The 18,395-nt window shown below is 44.3% G+C and overlaps 1 protein-coding gene across 1 annotated transcript in view; it reads right to left on the bottom strand.

Moving 5' to 3' along the window:
• Positions 1-18,395, bottom strand: part of TOPAZ1 (testis and ovary specific PAZ domain containing 1) — a 265,848-nt gene that overhangs the window by 192,984 nt on the left and 54,469 nt on the right. The window contains exons 4-8 of the mRNA XM_040354381.1: positions 16,359-16,468; positions 8,294-8,349; positions 6,984-7,054; positions 3,780-3,859; positions 1,380-1,505 (exon numbers count right to left, since the gene is read on the bottom strand). Of these exons, the coding sequence (XP_040210315.1) occupies positions 1,380-1,505; positions 3,780-3,859; positions 6,984-7,054; positions 8,294-8,349; positions 16,359-16,468 (443 nt within the window). The remainder of the gene's footprint in view (positions 1-1,379; positions 1,506-3,779; positions 3,860-6,983; positions 7,055-8,293; positions 8,350-16,358; positions 16,469-18,395) is intronic.

Genomic DNA, 18,395 nt, shown 5'->3' with positions numbered 1-18,395 from the left:
CTTGGGGGTGTGTCCCCCTCTTTTTTCTTTTTTAAATTTCTTTGATTTTTCACTGAAGTTTGATTATTTACCATATTTTTTGATTCATTTCACTGAATACTTAGCGCTGCACTTTTTCTTTTTTCTTTTTTAGACTACCGAAAGACAACTGTTGGTTACTTTTGGGAATAGCAGGTGAACTTCCCCAGAACCATTAGGAGAGTATGGGCTGAGGTGACAATTCTGCCGAGATCCATAGTATTTCTGAAAAATGCCACAATGGTCTGAAAAGGGCCGAAAGCCACATTTCAACCATGTCTAGTCTAATTGGGTTTGGGTATGGACTCTCCAAAGCTAATAAGAAGCTGCTATGTAGAGAGCAGCTTAAGCAGCTGAACAGCAAGGAATTTTGACTGAGGTAACCAGGAAAAGAAACCTCAGCCGTATAGCAAAAATCTTCATTGATGTCACTAAGAAAAAGATACCATGAAGATCGAAGGCTAGTAGAAATGAGTTTGGGACTTTTTTTTTTTTTTTAAAGAAAAAGGCATCCAAATTCTTAAAATTCTTCTGTAGGAAGCAGTATAATACAACTTTTTCTGAATTCTTATTCCTCAATGAAAAATAGAGAAATGGTTTAGGGCTCATTCATACCATCCGCAGAGACCTGCAGTTTCCTGCAGCAGAAAACCGCAGGCCTCTGCAAGACACCTGTTTACACCAAAATGCAGGTGTGATGTCCAGTGCGGAGCTTTGTGGGATTATGCAGAATGTCTGCAGTTTTTCTCACAGATCCGCAAGGCAATACAGACAGCACCGCTCTGCATTCACCATGTGTGATAGGAAGTTAAAGGAAAAGCAGAGCAGTGCTCTGTGTCTGTAGTGCCCGCCTCCTGTCAGATGTGAGGAAGTCACTAATAATCTACGATGAGGGGAATCTGATGAGGAGTCTCTGGATGTTGAAATCACTAATGAGGGAGGCACAGATGATGGGGTGATGGCACAGCATGTGATGCCAGTCTGTGCATAAATTTTTTTTTAAAAAAAAGACATGCATAAAAACTGACTGAAACGCACATGAAAATTGAGGTAAACTGATGTCTCTGCAGTTGAAATCTGTGCGGTTTTCCCAGTATGAACAAGTCCTGAATTAATTCATCCGCAGACGCATCATTAGAAAAGACACAGAATGTGACAAACACTTTCAGACTGACGACAGAACAACAGTGGCATAATGGGTGAGCTCCCAGGTTCCAAGTGCTGGGCTGAACAGTTTGAGGGCAGAACTGCACGACTTGGAAATAACTTAGCTGGGGAAGTCCAAGTTCGTTTTCTGACCACATAAAAAAAACTATTTCATTTCTCTAGTTATAAATAATCAATTAGGAAAATATTCTTACCTTCTCATCACTTTCTTTAGGCACATGCAAAAAAGGACACTGTGCTTTATAGCAGCCAAATGGGGAGCAGAAGAAAAACCTGCAGTATCCAAGTGGCAGCCTAATATGCTGTAATGGCTTGCAATTCTGTGTGAAGTATAAAACAAGCAGATCAATGCAACTGCACATATAATCATCATTCTAAAAATAATTCACAATAAAAATTTTCAAAATGTGCAGAAAAATCTGCCGTCAGACCTCCAAGTCTAAAACGCTAGCTGCCTAGATATCTCTCTTACATCAATATATCCCAAACCAATGACTTACTGATCTGCACATTTGTTTTAGGCTCAGTGTTTAGCAGTTTCAGAAAGAGGTTAACAATAACATCCCCATATTTCCCTGACAAGTCTATTCTAAAAGCCATCCTGTCGGCATTGGACCATGGGCATAGGCAAGGTTTAAAATATCAAAAATAACTTGTCCAGAGGGTGGCATATCAAATTTTCCTTTTTAAGAGATATCAACGCTGATGCACTGACATTTAGGGGTGCATGAAATAGGGTGCCCCCCAGGGTGCACTGCAGATTCTCCAACTGGCTTCTGCTTCACAACAGTACACAATAGTAACATAGCAGCCAGACGGAGGAACCACATCATTTGGTGGAAGGATACCCAATTCCACACATGCAAAGGGTCACAAAGTGTAATGTGGTGTCAAGGTCACTTTAAACAAAATCAGTACATTTTAGAAACTGCATTTCCACTGCCAAGTTGTTATATTATTGTGGTCTTTACCTTTAAGGGACAGTGTGTGTGTGTGTGTGTAGAAGTGAGTGTGTTTTTTAGTTGTATTTTCTCCAAGTCAGAGAAGTAAGGTTAGCTAAGTTTTAGACGTTTAGCTCCCCACTGAGGCTGAACTATCTTTAGAGTGAGCGCAGGGCACATACAGTAACTGGAACACTCTTCAGGCAGCTGGAGATTACCTGTCTAGTAAAGTCCCGTTTTTGTTATACTCGCAGCACCTTTGGAATATGTCAGTTTATTTTAACTACTTCAATACCGGGCACTTTCACCCCCTTTCTACCCAGGCCAATTTTCAGCTTAAAAAAACAAAACAAAAAAAAACAACCTGCAAGGCTCATCTACACAATGGCACGATCCGCATACATGCACAGAGCAGGCAGCAGGTGTGTGTGGAGCTGTGATAGAAGATCTAGAAGCAAACGGTCACAGTCCACTCTGTGTGTATATAGAAGGAGCTGTTTTAGGTGAGGCCGCGGCTTCGGCCTAGTCCGCCGCGATCCTGGGAGAAGGCCGCGGACTAGGCCGAAGCCACGGCCCCCCCGCCTAAAAATTTAGGACCGACGCTCCGCGGTCTAGGTCGAAGCCGCGGCCTCGCCTAAAACATCCTGCCCACAGTGCGCCACAATCTTTTCCCAGGATCAAAGCGAGCTGCGGCCAGGATTTTTTAAGCGAGGCCGTGGCTTCGGCCTAGTCCGCGTAGCGCCGGTCCTATGTTTAAAAAAAAAAAAAAAAAAAAAAAAAAAAAAACATTTTTTCCCCCTCAGTCCTAATTACCTCCTTGCACTCCTCCCAGCCGCTGGCCCAGCATTTCAATGAACTGCTCCCGAATCAGCACCTCTTCTCTCCGGCTTAGCACCTCTTCCACCCAGAGGAGCAGGGTGCTCTTGTGCCGGGAAACCACCGACTCCAGAGCCCCCATGTCCCTGAGCCCAGTTGCCGCCTCCCTAAGCCGGGCCTGCTCTAGTAATACCCTAGGTGAGAGCGACAGCAGCGGTAATGATGAGCCGTCAGGGATTACCAGTTGGACTGCACTCTAGCCGCTTTCTCCTCCAGCCACTGATGTCATGCTGCTCTCCTACTGCTCCATCCCCGCTAATGTCCACCTTCCTTGCCAAGACCCCACAGCCCATGCGCCAGGACACTATTTCTAGTCGCCATGGCGACCTGGATTTCTCGAGCCCTGATCTAACATGTTTCTGCCTAGTCCTCTCCTGTAAACAGGGAACATAACCCACTTGTCAAGATTTAAGGAGCTGTGTCCGTCCATGGACGATAAGAGAAAAATCTGTATTTTGTGGTAAAAAATGGGAAAGCCATGGAAGGCGGGTGGGGGAAGGCCATTCCCTCCCACTGCCTGAAATAGCAATCGAACAGCTAGTTAGCTGCTCCAATTGCTATTACAAAAGCGACGACCGCTGGCTCTAAAAAATGGTATAACCACTGCAAGTCAATCGAGTCGTTAAGTGGTTAAACAAGGAATTCATGCCACAGAAGTCCTCAACATATACAAGAAGCCAGTGTAATTAGATCCCTATAAAGATATTCCTATAAAATATTTTTAATGCACTAGCCCTTTATTAAAACAAAACCATAATTTGCTAAAAAAAAACTTACAAGTTTGTTTTCACATGTACAATTCTCCCATCTGTCTGGAATCATTACATCTGGTGGAGACTCTTCTTTCCTATGAAAATCTTAATTGAGGGAAGAAATAACAAATAAAATTCACATGCCTATTGCAAAGAGAAAGCTGAAAATCTTAAAACGTAAAACGTAATTTCACTTTCATGGGAGAATAAAAAAATAAAAATAAACTTGCAGCACTGTAATTTTCTGGAAAATACAATGCAATATGGCCACCTGCAAGCTTTGTGTACAGAATGCCCCCAGGAAATGTAATTTGCTGCTTGTGTGATTGGCTCACTGATTTTCCCAGAAAGTCTGAACTAAAATACAAATCAGATTTTGAGCATCCCCTGCAACAAAAATATAATTTTGGCGATATACTCTTGAAGGGAAATCATATCCTAAAGGGATGCAGACCCTTGCCAATTTCCTCAGAGCCCGTGCAGGTGCAGCAGCTGAGTGATAATTATATCATTATAACCCCCACCATACAGACTGACTCAGCACATGGACACAAACTAAAATTTGTTCAAAATAACAAAAAGGTAGGAATCTGCAACAGAGTTTGATAAAATCCCTGCAATGTACATAGATCACCCAGAAGGGAATGTTTTTTTCTCAACAAAAGTGGAGTTACTCTTTAAAGAAGTTAAAGCGGGGGTTTCACCCTTAGAGGGCACTTTTCCCCCTTAGATTCCTGCTCGTTTTTACTAGGGGAATCGGCTATTTATTTAAAATATGTGCAGTACTTACCCGTTTACGAGATGCATCCTCTCCGTCGCTTCCGGGTATGGGCTTCGGGAATGGGTGTTTCCTTCTTGATTGACAGGCTTCCGAGAGGCTTCCGACGGTCGCATCCATCGCGTCCGATTTTCCGAAAGAAGCCGAACGTCGGTGCGCAGGCGCAGTATAGAGCCGCACCGACGTTCGGCTTCTTTCGGCTACGAGTGACGCGATGGATGCGACCGTCGGAAGCCTCTCGGAAGGCTGTCAATCAAGAAGGAACGCCCGCTCCCGAAGACCCATACCCGGAAGCGACGGAAGAAGATCAGCTCGAAAACGGGTAAGTACAGCTCTATTTTAATACAAATGACGATTCCCTAGACCGAACGAGCAGGAAGCTAAGGGGAGAACAATTTTTTTTTTACAAATGGGTGAACTCCCGCTTAAAGTACTTCATATTATTAAACAAATGTTGCAATATAAATTTAATATGAACACCTGCACGCAAAACAATAACACAAAAGCATAAGCGTAAAAACCTACAGTTTCCCTGTGGGTTAAAATACTATATACCGTAATTGCCTACTGCTCCAAACCGTGTGCATAATTATTACACTGTGGTACCTAAATTATAGATACAAGACCGAGCAGCGATCTACCCCGAGTTTGTACTTTTGTTTTTTTCGTTCAACCCGCTGGGTTGAACGAGAAAAAAAAAAAAAGAAGGCTACAGTAATGCCCTGGTTTGCAAGCATAATTCATTCCAGAAGCATGCTTGTAATCAAAAGCACTCCACCACCATGTATTCAAATAAAAATGATAAAAATATGAGCAAAAGCTCAAAATTAATGTACTGTACTGTAGTAAGGAAACTGTATCGATGTGCTGGGGGAAAAAAAATTACAGACAATATTAAGGAGTTTGGTGGCTCATCCATGTAAAGCCGCTGTGTATATGTACAGTAAAGCCACTGGTGTACAGTATACAGCGATGTTTATGGTCAGAGGTTCGGGGGCGATGGTGGCTCCAGCACTTCCTGGAGAACTTCGGAGACACTCAGGAACTGTTGAATCACTTCCGGGTGCTCCAAACGCACGTTAAGCCCGCCCCACCTAGCTGGGAGTGTCTGAGCGTCTCCAGGAAGTTCTGGGAGCCACCAGCGCCCCCAAAACTCTGGCCACATACAACGCTGTACTATATACTGTATACCAGTGGCTTTACTGTACATATACACAGCAGCTCTACATGGATGAAATCCAGTTAACCACTTAAGGACCGCCTCCTGCACATATACAGCGGCAGAATGGCATATCGGGCTGGGCACAAGCACGTACCTGTACGTCCTCTTCAAGTGCCAGCCATGGGTCGCGGGCGACCCGGTCCGAAGCTCCGCGGCCGCGGGAACCCGATTGCCGCCGGAGTCCCGCGATCGTTCCCCGGAAGCGAAAGAACGGGGAGATGTGTGTGTTCTTCACTGTGGTGCTGTCATTGTCGTCTGTTCCCTGATATAGGGAAAGACGACCAATGACGCCACACGTCCAGCCCCGCCCCCCTACAGTTAGAAACACATATGAGTCACACTTAACCCCTTCAGCGCCCCTAGTGGTTAACTCCCAAACTACAATTGTCATTTTCCACAGTAAACAATGCATTTTTATAGCATGTTTTGCTGTTAAAATGACAATGACCATCCCAAAAATGTGTCAAAATTGTCCGACCGTGTCCGCCATAATGCGCAGTCACGAAAAAAAATCGCTGATCGCCGCAATTAGTAGTAAAACAAAAATAATTAATAAAAATGCAATAAAACTATCCCTTAGTTTTTATTTTACCAAAAATAGGTAGAAGAACATGTATCGGACTAAACTGAGAGAAAAAAAGTTTTTTATATATATTTTTGGGGGATATTATAGCAAAAAGTAAAAAATACAGATTTTTTTTTCAAAATTATCGCTCTATTTTTGTTTAAAATAAAAACCGCAGAGGTGATCAAATACCACCAAAAGAAAGCTCTATTTGTGGGAAAAAAAAGGACACCAATTTTGTTGGGAGCCCACGTCGCACGACCGTGCAATTGTCTGTTAAAGCGACGCAGTGCTGAATCGCAAAAACTGCCAGGTCCTTTACCTGCATTTTGGTCCGGGTCTTAAGTGGTTTAAAGTGGTTGTACCAGAGGTGCGGGGGCACCGGTGACACTTGGAACGGTTCACTCGGCAACACTCTGTTCCTGAGTCTCTCTGGCACCCACCCGCCCGCCTCTATCTACATGCAGTATTGCATGCAATAGAAGTCAATGCGGAAAAAAATTAATTTGTTTCCATTGACTTCTATGGGATAATTGCTTTGATATGCGAGTGCTTTGGATTACAAGCATTCTCCTGGAACAGATCATGCTCGTAACCAAGGTTCTACTGTATTTGACAAACACTGTAAAAATGCAGAATAATGTAGCCCAGGCACCAGTCTTACTGTGCATCCACTGGAGACGAGTTTCATTCAGTGCAGGTTCTGTCTGCAAGCAAAAGTGATTCTGAGGGAGCCTAGAAATGCGATTGTTAAGAAAAGAGTATTGAAATGGCGGGCTGGAAGATACAAACAGGTTTAAATAATGAATGTTTTTATTTTTTTTGGCACAATAAAATAAAAATGTTCTCATCAGAAATACATAAGCTTAGAACCACTTTGAAAACTTGAGGACCTTGGGTGCAGGAGATACACCCCAAAAAATATCAACAGTTTTAGGACACATCTCCTATGCTCTGCTCTTCTCCTCTGTAAACCAATACGACAATAGCAGAAGCAGTTGTCAAAATGTAGCAGCTCCTGTGTATAACCGTTATGATAGTCTGCAGGTGTCATTTAGGACAAATTCACACAGGAGCGATTCAACACTCTGGCCCTCTGTATTGCCGGCTGGCTAGGGTGCAGTATGATGCACAATTGCTTATTAGTTTTGTATGAGCTTTATTTGAAGGGTACAAACTGTACACCCCATTCACTGCAATGTCCAACAGCCCAGAACACTGCGCTGCCTGACATTGTAGTGTGATTTGGGCTAGTGCACTGCAATACAATGCATCTTGTCTTGCATTTAAGCGCAGAGCTAGGCTGCACTGCAGTGTAAATGAGACACATATTAAACAATTGTTTCCTTGTGTGGCCTTGCGGTGACAGACGTTTTACCGTGCAGTAAAATGTCTGTTAGCTGCACAAAGTGTGAACTAACCATAATACATTGTAACAAAAATTACATAATATATAATGTGCCATTAATATGTAGATCAAAGAAAACATTACAAGGGGGAAAAAAAGAGAATTCTTACTATGTGTGCCATTTAAAGTGTAACTAAAAGCAAACGTTTTTTTTTTTTACATTTTAGATGGGTAAGGGATGGTTATAACCCCTGTCAAGTTTGGTACTTCGTATGACAAAGCCAAAACAGGAAGTGAAAAGCCAATCCCTCCAAAGTGGGGGAAATCTGTGGTGTCACCAGAACTATTGTACACATTGGAAGATTTCTCCTCTATTATCGTTTCAGTGTTAACCCATAATTTGAGATTTTCCTTTGCTTTCACTTTTGATGGTAATGGTAAACAGGACAAATAGAGCGAATCTCCCTAACAGGGGCCCAGACAGCAAAAAGAACTGCCAAGGTGTTCCAAGCCCTCTCCACCCTATCCAAAACGAATTAAAAAAAATAAAGTTTTGCCTTTAGTTGTACTTTATTATGCAGCACTAAACAGAATGGACAAAACATTTTAAAGGAGAGTTTACCAACCTGTGCTCACCTCCCCCAGATAGCTTTTCGGTTTGGCTGATCAATTTAGAACTTTCCTGAAAAATAATAAAATTGTATTTTTTATAGCTGAAGCAGCAAAAAAGAATTGTGATATACCTGTTAATTCTATATCTTAGCGTACAGTACAGGAGACCATGAATGTCGCCATCTTCAGTTGATTGGACTCAGGAAAACGCTTTCAATGGCTCTGTCCCTTAGTGTCCCCATATAACCCTAACCCATTCTGTGAGGGTCCAATTTTATTAAGCAAGCAAAAAAAGATCAAAGAGAAGAGAGCAAAGGGCAAGAAAAAGTTTGTCAACCTCTTGGTATTAACAGATTTTCTGCAGTAATTAGCCATAAAAAGTGATCTGATCCTCATCTAAATGACATCAATAGACAAACACAATGGGGTTGATTTACTGAAACTGGAGAGTGCAACATCTGGTAGCCAATTCAGCTTCTAACTTTAACTTGCTCAATTAAGCTTTGACAAAAAAAAAAAAAAAAAAGAAATGGAAGTTGATTGGTGTGACGGTATCGTATGATATCCCCGTCAAAGATTCCCTTCCTTCCATAAGAACATCACCCAATATTCCACTAGGAGGAATATTCCTGAGATCGCCCATTAAGTCACACATGAGTCCAGGCTTACTGCTAGAACAACACAGACTTTTAATTGGTAAAAAAAAACAGAGCTTATATGTGGTTACAACTGTTACAATGACAAATCTCCCGCCCCCCCGCCCTTACACAGTGGGGGGTCTTCAATACAGATCCTTTGAAATAAGGATATTTCTTTGAACTAATCAGTATCTAGCCGGTTCGGCTCCGCATATAGAGAGATAATTACCACAATGAAGCCAATCAGCATAATTAAACATGAGCCACTTGTCTAATCACAGTAACCAGTAAACACAGGGCTAGAGCAATTAACATTTGAAACAGGACTGGCTGCAGAAGGGTAAATACCATTAACAGCCTTAAACAAGCAGGAGGATTAAACTGAGACATATAGGCAAATGCATCACAATTGGTTTCAAAGCACAGCTACACCAGGTTTTGCACTCTCTAGTTTAAATAAGGCTGCTTTTACATTGGTTCGTGCGTTGACATTAAAACGCCACTAGTTTTAGCATCGCTATTCGCCCAGCGGCTGATGAGGGGTTAATGATGATCGGATAGATTTGGAACCGATCATCTCCAGGCCCAGACCAATGATTTCTGGCCTGGACCTGGTGATTGGTCCTGACGAATGAAATCCTCCTTTGCCTGTGTAAGTGTAAACACAAACAGGGAAAGTGATGTCATCTTTCCTCGTGGAATTCTTTTTGCTCCAGAGAAAGGAGAGTAGTGTTGGTGAGTTGCACCAACACTACACTAATACCAGTACACATTCACCCCCTGATCGCCCCACCCAGTTAACCCCTTCACCCCCTGTCACTGTGTCACCCAGTGCAGCGTTTATATTTTTCTTTGATCTGTGGTGGTCATTAGTGACACTAATCAGTGTTAGGGCAATTAGTAGCAGCCCCAGATAGGAGCTAGGGACCCCCCCCCCAAAACCCCCTAATAAAGGTTTAACCCCTTGATCATCCCCAGTCACCAGTGATCACTGTATTAGTGTCACGGGTGGCGCTAGTTAGTTAGATATTTTTTATAGCTTCAGGGCACCCGCTGTATTTTACTAAATAAAAGGTATAATCCCCTAATCACCCGGCGGGTGATATCAGTTAGGTTTTAGTGTCAGTCAGGGTCTGGCGTCGCCCCAGAACAGCATCAGATTAGGCCAGTAGCGCCAACACCCACGCATGTGCGCAACATACACCTCCCTTAGTAGTATAGTGTCCGTAAACGGATCAATATCTGATCTATACTAGCGCCCTTAATAGTTTAGGGTTCCCAAAAAGCAGTGTTAGTGGGATCAGCCCAGATACCTGCTAGCACCTGCGTTTAGCCCCTTCGCCCTGCCCAGCCCACCCAAGTGCAGTATCAATCGATCATTTGCAAAACACAACACACATACTGCAGCATTTGCAGAGTCAGGCCTGATCCTTGTAAACGCTTGTAAACAATTTTTTTTGTAGCGTTGGAAGCAGTCGCTGGCAAGTCAGGTGCTCTTTTTCCTGTGAGTATCACTAGTTTACCAGTAAATTTAGAGGCCAAAATGTCCAATCGAAGGTACACTAGTGAAGAGGCCTACATGTTTCTGAGCATGACCGATAGTGAAGAGGAAGTAACCCATCTGTCAGATTCAGGCTCAAAATACAAACCCGTAGACAGCAGCAGCACCCTGACAGATGGCTCTGACAGCGGAGTAGTGGTTCCTGAAAAGGTCAGGTGTACCCAACCTCGTTCTTCTTCAGCTGTCGTTGAGGTGCAAGAACAGCAGGGCTCTCGTCTGGAGCAGAGAGACAATACTAGTGCCGCTTATCCTTCTGGTGAACTGGCAAGCACCAGCGGCCTAGTACATCCTGGTCGTAGTCAAACCAGCACTGCAGCATCACGTGGTGACGTGGCAAGTCCCATAAGTGCAGTTCAAGCTGGTGAGATGGCTAGCACAACTAGTGTCCCGCTGCCATCAAGAAGACATGGACAAGTCCGTCGAGCCCATAGTGCCCTTCCTGCTGCATTTTCCAATCTGAATTGGGAGCCCACCACTTCTGCAGCACCCATACTTCCCCCATTCACTGGCCAACCCGCAAATTCAGGTGGAAAGAGTTGATTTTACGTCGCTTGATTTTTATTGTGTTTTTTCACGGAAGATCTCTATAGATCTATTGTGACCAAAGCAATTTATATGCTGGTCAATTCATCGCCGCTAATCCCAGTTGACCCTTACCAGAGATTGGAAACCAATTACGGTTTCCAAATTTAGAGACCTTTCCTGGGCTGATCCCTCCTCATGGGCATAGTTTAAAAAAATGTGAGTTGCGGACATATTGGTCCACTAACCCAATTCACCATATGCCCGAGTTCTCTGTCTCCATGACCAGGACACGATACGAGCAGATCTTGCGGTTCATGCATTTCAATGACAATGAACTCTGTCGTCCTCAGGGTGACCCTGGATACGATCAGCAAATGCAGCCCCTCGTAAACCACTTCAACCAGCAGTTTGCAGCTTTGTTTACTCCCATCAAGTTGTCTGCGTTGAGTCCCTAAATACGTTTTCTGGCCACTTGGCATTCAAACAGTATCTTCCAAGCAGGCGTGCCAGATACGGGATCAATATGTATAAGCTCTGTGACAGGGCAACAGGCTATACATATAGTTTTAAGGTTTACGAGGGAAGAGATGGTTACATAGAGCCGGAGAACTGCCCCATACTACATAGGCTGGTAAGATTGTGTGGGACCTTAGTGTCACCCCTTATTCCGGAAAGGGGTACACTTGTAATATGGACAATTATTACCAAGTGTGGACACTTTTTAGTCACTTGTTTGATCATGGGATTGGCACATCGTGGCACCGTGCAATCCTACGGCTTGTAGATTCCCATCTTAGGTGGCGGGAGAGGAGAGGCCTTCTTGAGGTGTGAGAATAATTTGCAAACTGTGAAGTGGAGGGATAATGAGAATGTTTTCGTTCTGTCCTCCCTTCACGCACACACCATGGTCCAAATTCCTACAGTGACTGGTGTTGTGGAGAAACCCCTCTCTGTGTCCAAGAATATAACCTTAATGTGGGAGGGGTGGACCTCAACGACCAGTTGTTGGCGCTGTACCTAATTGCCCATAAGGCCAAACGCTAGTATAAAAAAGTGTCTGTATACTTATTAGAGGTCGACCGATATGGGTTTTTCTCTGGCCAATGCCGATATTTGGAAATCGGGGTGGCCGATGGCCGATATGTGTTGACGATTTTTGCGGCCGATATTTTAGGCCGATTTTTTTTTTCTTTTCCCTCATCTCAAAAAACCTAGGGTGGAGAGGTGGGGAGGAGATAATTGTGTAGGGTGGAGAGGTGGGGTGCAGCCCGTCAGTGCCCACCAGTGCAGCCCATCAGTGCCACTTCATTAGTGCCCACCAGTGCAGCCTATCAGTGTCCATCAGTGCCACCTCATTGGTGTCTATCAGTGCCCACCAGTGCCACCTCATCAGTGCCCACCAGTGCAGCCCATCCGTGCCACCTCATCAATGCCCACCAATGCACCAGTGCATCCCATCATTGCCCACCAGTGCATCTCACCAGCGCATCACATTAGTGCCAACCTGACCATTATGAATGTTTTCACCAAACATAGGGAAATGGGTCTCCCCAGGAACCTTTAGCAATGTCTGCAATCCCCAGCTTTGCAGATGGACCTCTGTCTTTCGCTCTCACTCGGCTCAAAATGGTTTCTCCTTTATACATATGGACTGTGCATTTGGGACTCATCAGTTTTCCTTTTTCAGTCTTTTTTCACATACAATTTTTTACTGTATTAGCGCTGCACTTTATTTTAATCTAGTTTGTATCTGACTTGAAGGTGCTAGCAGCTGTAGTCTGTATTCTATATTTCCAGTACAGCATTAGCCTTTGGGCTATTATTTCTTGCCCTTGACACTAAACAAATCTTAGAACCTCCGTGGCCCTGACGTGCTGCCCCGCCTTTGCCTACAATCCCCAGAATGCAGAGCGGGCCTGTAACAGCTGATCGGCGGCGGCCGCTGCCGACATCCTCCACTCTGAAAAAAACGTCCCCTGATGTGCTGCGCGCCCTGCCTACAAACCCCAGAATGCAGCCGGTAACTGCATTCTGGAGTTTGTATGCAGAGGCAGGGTGCGCAGCACGTTAGGGGACGTTTTGTTTTCAGAGTGGAGGATGTCTGGCAGCGGCGGCCGCCGATTGGCAGCCGCGCTGGGTGTACCAAGATGGCCGCGGCTCCGGAGCTAGGCCGAAGCCTTTCCTGATGCTGTGACTGCGGCGGCAATCCACGGATTGCCGCCGCGGTCACAGCATCAGGAAAGGCAGCGGCTTTGGCCTAGCCTTGGAGCCGTGGCACCGCTAGCGGCCATGTTAAATATCGGCCTAATTTTGGATAAAAATCGGCCGATGCCGATTTCTCCAAAACGGCCAAATATCGGCCGATATATCGGTCGACCTCTAATACTTATTATGAATGCTTATGTGCTATACAGGATGAACTGGATCCTTCCTTAAATTCCTGGAAGAGATCACAGCCCTTCTGTTTCCAGACAGTGCTGTGGCCCAACTTCCCAATCCAATCCGGCACCATGGGAGGCATTTTCCGCATGTCCTCCCTGGTACCCCTACCCAAAGAAATCCCCAAAGAAGACGTTGCGTCGGTAGAAAACGCAGATATAGGCGTGACAACCGGCTTTTATTGTCCCTCCTGTCCTGACCAACCTGGTCTTTGCATTGTGACTGTTTCGAACGCTACCACACACTAGTGGAGTATTAGCATAGGGTACAGCACTACAGTCCTAGGCACACTTACACAGGTCTCGAAAGATGAAATGGCCATCACATGTTGAGAGACCCTAATCTGGAACGTTTACAGGTTTATATAAAAGTGCCAAAAAAATAAAATAAAAATACACACAAAAACACAACAAAAACAAACAAAAAAGCCTAAAATAGTTGTGCTTTTATTTTTCTTTCTATTGTTCTCTCTCTTACGTTTTCTCTCTATTGTCCTCTTTTGTTGTATATCTATTGTTCTCTTTTGTTACTATATATTTTTTAGAACTAACGTTTTATTTTCACTATTTATTTTTGTATTTGCTTTGCAGGTATGGTATATGTATTACTATTATTCTGTAATGCTACTTTGTTTTATTGTTAACCATAATTTGCTTAGCAGGTACGCCATTAAGCTGCAGCATGGGTTTATTTATTCTGACAGCAACAGCGTTTGCTCCCACGATACGTAAAGCTGTGACTTCTCCCGAGTATGGGGATAACACATTGTGGTGAGACTTTTTGTGAGCCGAAGCCGCGTACAGACCCCAAAACCATAAGCACCGCCTTCAGGCTTTCTAAAGGTGTAAAATTGTGATTTTACTTACTACCTATCACAGTTATGGAGGCCATAAAATGCCCAGATAGCACTAACCCCCCCCCCCCCCCAAATGACCCCATTTTGGAAAGTAGACTCCCCAAGGTATTTGCCAAGAGATATGGTGAGTATTTTGCAGCTCTCATTTATTTTTGAAAATTAAGAAAGAAAAGAACTTTGTGACAAAAAGCGAGATCTGCAAAATACCCCACACGGCTTTTATTTTTTGGCTTTGGGTTTCCCCTCAAAAGCCATACCTGGTCGAAGGGTCTGGTATGGTCTTGAGGGTGGACCGCATGCCATTTTTCTTTTAACTTTGGCGTGGGGTTCCCTCACAACATTTTTACCAGACAAAAAGCCTGGTATGGTTTTTGGGGGGGGACCCTACAGTTTTTGTTTTGTTTTTATTTTAGCGTGGGTTTCCCCTTCAAGATCCTCAGAGCATAAGTCACTTTGATACAACTTCAATGATATTCAATGTGCTGAAAATGGACCAAAGTAGCGCAGGAACCTTTTTAAAAATCCGACTGACTTGTGTCAGACCGTTAAGACGTCTCTCATAGAGAACCACTGATTTATACACATCATGTGGCATGTACTCTCAAAGTCTGAGCGCATGTTGCACCAGTGTGAACCAGGCCTAGGATATGTTACACTGCTCATCATTCTCAGCCGAGTGCACAGAAGAAACTGTAAGCTAATCAGAGATGGACTCTGGGGGAGAGAATGTGGAAGTACACTTGCAACCCCTGTGTTCTGAGTCAGCCAACATGGCAGAGATCTCACTCAAATTCCACCATGGTCACAGAAAATTATTTCCTAGATAACACAGGGTAGAGAGCTGTGCCTGAGGGAGAGCTGATGAAGACTCCAAGGAGAGTGTGGACTCAAGCAGGAAACAGTAATCCAAGCTATTGGTGTAAGGTCTTTTAGGAAAAACACTACATTCTATCTAGGGGCTGTTAATGACTTGTGAACTGGAAAAGCCCACAGGACCACTTCAGTTATGCTCTACAGATTATACGTAAAGTGAGACTATACCAACAATGGTTATTCACAGACCAGCTGCAGAAAGAGGGGTTAACGGGTACATCTCTCACCATGCCTCAAACTAATCTGTTAATTGTCCAGTACAAACTCATTCATTTGAATATGTATATTAAAAAGGAGAAGTCCAGCCTGAGCTTTTGGGTCACAGGAGTGCAATTTGTTTTGCACTTCGGTGACCCGTTTTCAGCGCAGAGCGGTCTGAAGTCCACTCTTCGCTGGCATCACTACCATCATTCGGGGCAGCGTGTCATCACGACTTCCAAGTCGGGACCCGCCAGCTGCCTTGATTGATGGCAGTCTCAGTGAGCAGCTGAGATGGCCGCTCCCCTCCACGGCTTTAGAAGTAGAGCAGAAGTGGTGCTGACTGACAGTCAGCATCGCTCTGCTCGGGGAAGAGTGAGAACCAAGCCATCTGCAGTGTTCGGTAGCTCGGTTCTCAGTGCAGAGACGCCGGGGGACAGATGCAGCATCGGTCTGATGCTGCATCCACGAGGCAAGTATGAATAGCAAAACCAAAAAAAATAAAAAAACATACTTCTCTTTTAAAGCGGAGTTCCACCCAAAAGAAAATTGGAAATTCTGCTTAATCTACTCCTCACCCCCCTTACATGCCACATTTGGCATGTAATTTTTTTTTGGGGGGGGGGGTGGGGGCTTTAGTAGGAGTGGGACTTCCTGTCCCACTTCCTCCATCCGCGCAGGGACCGCCCATATTCCCTAATGCGGCAGACCTGGGACACGTGTAGGCGATCACCTGGGACACGTGACAGGTCCCAGGCGATCGCCTGTCCACTCAGGGAGCGCAGCACCGCTCGCGCATGTGCAGCGAGTGCCCGGCCGTGAAGCCGAAAGCGTTCACGGCCGGGTGCCCACAGTTAGAATGGAAGCACCGGTAGAGGGGGGGGGGGGGGGAGTGAAGCTCTGGGCGGCTTTATTACTGTAAAGTTATTTGTGTACAGTATGGTCATTATGTTTGCATTTTTTACAGCTATTTCAGAAAATCAAAGCACCTGGTTTGGTAGTTCTAGGGGGTCTTGGTCTTCCAGCTCAGTGAGATGTTCAGGTCTCCCAGGCCCTTCAGAGAATGAGTTTAAGTCACGTGTCCAATTCCATCTATTTCCTAAAGCAACAACGCATCACATTATGTGTTAACAACAACAATGCAGCATGTCCACATTTCATGAATCACAATGCACATGTATAAGCCCTGACATTCTGTTTTAATTTTTAGATCATCATCGCTGCATACAATGCTGTGTAAAGCTGGGTATACGCGTATCCAGAGTCGGCCGGTTCAGCAGAACGGCGCTGATCAGTGTAATGGGATGGGGGTGGAGTTTCCCCTGTCAGAAAACAATAGCGTGATGGGGGCAATCCCTGCATACACTTCATTTGTGTTGATGCCGAGATGTGGGAGGTCATTTTTTTCACCAGTTGAACAAAGCAACAAAAAAAAGAAATATATATATAGATTTTTTTTTTTTTAAATCAACGTGTATAAGACTTTCACATTCTGACAATAAGCACTCCTACTGGTGTCAAATATACCACCTTTATTTAAGATTGGCTAGATGATCCAGCTTACCAAATGCGGCAGAAAACAGATCACTTAAAAGTACAACTTATAGAAGATTTTCATACCCTAGGAACAAAAATAAATAAATTCAACAGCTACAAATACTTAATAAAAGAACACTTACCTGTCTCCAAGGATCCAGCACAGTCCTCACCCGAGCTGGTTTTTCACCAGTCTTCGGGTACCCAGCACCAGCATCTTTAGTATTGCAAGCAGCTGCGTCTCCTTGGGGCTTCACAGCCGGCTGTGTTCTGCGACACACCTTTCATGTGTCCCAGAAGGCTGCGGGCAAAGGGGCGGTGCAAACTTCTGCTCGGATCACCTAGGCCTGGTAAAAAAAACAGGGACCGACTCCGCAAAAAAAAAAAAAATAGCTTCCTTTTTGGATGACATTCCACTTTAACCACTTAAAGGACTGGAAGAATTTCCCACTTGACCACATCAATACTGGGCACTTTCGCCCCCTTCCTTCCCAGACCAATTTTCAACTTTCAGCGCTCTTACACTTTCAATGACAATTGCGCGGTCATGCTACACTGTACCCAAATTAAAATGATATAATTTTATATCATTTTGCTCTCACAAATAGAACTTTCTTTTGGTGGTATTTATACATGACTTTTTTTTTTTTTGTTTTTTTTTTTGCAATATAAGTGAAAAAAGGGTGGAAATTTGGAAAAACAATATCGTCTTCTTTCTATTTTAAAAGAAATCCAATAAAATCGAATTTTATCATAAATTTAAGCCAAAATGTATTCTGCTACATGTTTTTGGTAAAAAAAAATACTATTAAGTGTATAATAATTGGCTTGTGTGATCACGGACAGATGTACGCAGATGATCATGTACAGATGTGCACAGGGGATCACAGACATATGTGTGTAAATGATCACTGGGAAATATTATTTTACCGTTACATATGTGGGGGACAGGTGTTTTTACTATGTGGGGACATGTGTGTTAACTTTGTGTGTTTTACATTGTGGAGACACTAGACTGGTGATCAGTGAGTAAAAAGATGTAAAAAACAGCTCATACTCACTGATCACCAGCCGGCTGCAGCAATCCGCTCACGATCGCCTAGCAACCGGTTTTCTGTTTACATCACATGACGGCTGTGATGGGACACGGCCGCCATGTAATCAGGAGGGCCAATCACGTAGCCCTCCTGACGATTTGAGATGCACAGTAGCCTGCTCAGATTGGCTTTGAGAGTCAGAGAGGCGTGGGCCGATGAGGTTACAGCCTCTGCCAATCCAAGCAGGCTTTGTATTCATGAATAGAATACATTGCTCACTGTGATTGGCTCCAGCCAGAAGGAATAAGAATATGGCTCCAGAAGGAAGAAATATGAAGCGTCGGGGGCCTTAGCACCTTGCGGACCTCTTCCGGGCGCACAAAAAAAACGCTTTGGGGTAGTAAAGGAGGGTCCTTGCTTGCGGCGAGGCTCCTTGCCCTTCCCAGACTGTGG

This window comes from Rana temporaria, chromosome 5, assembly GCF_905171775.1.
Source record: "Rana temporaria chromosome 5, aRanTem1.1, whole genome shotgun sequence".
Taxonomy (NCBI): Eukaryota; Metazoa; Chordata; class Amphibia; order Anura; family Ranidae; genus Rana; species Rana temporaria.
Note: the sequence above shows the minus strand (reverse complement) of the source record. Positions and strands in the feature narration are given on the sequence as shown.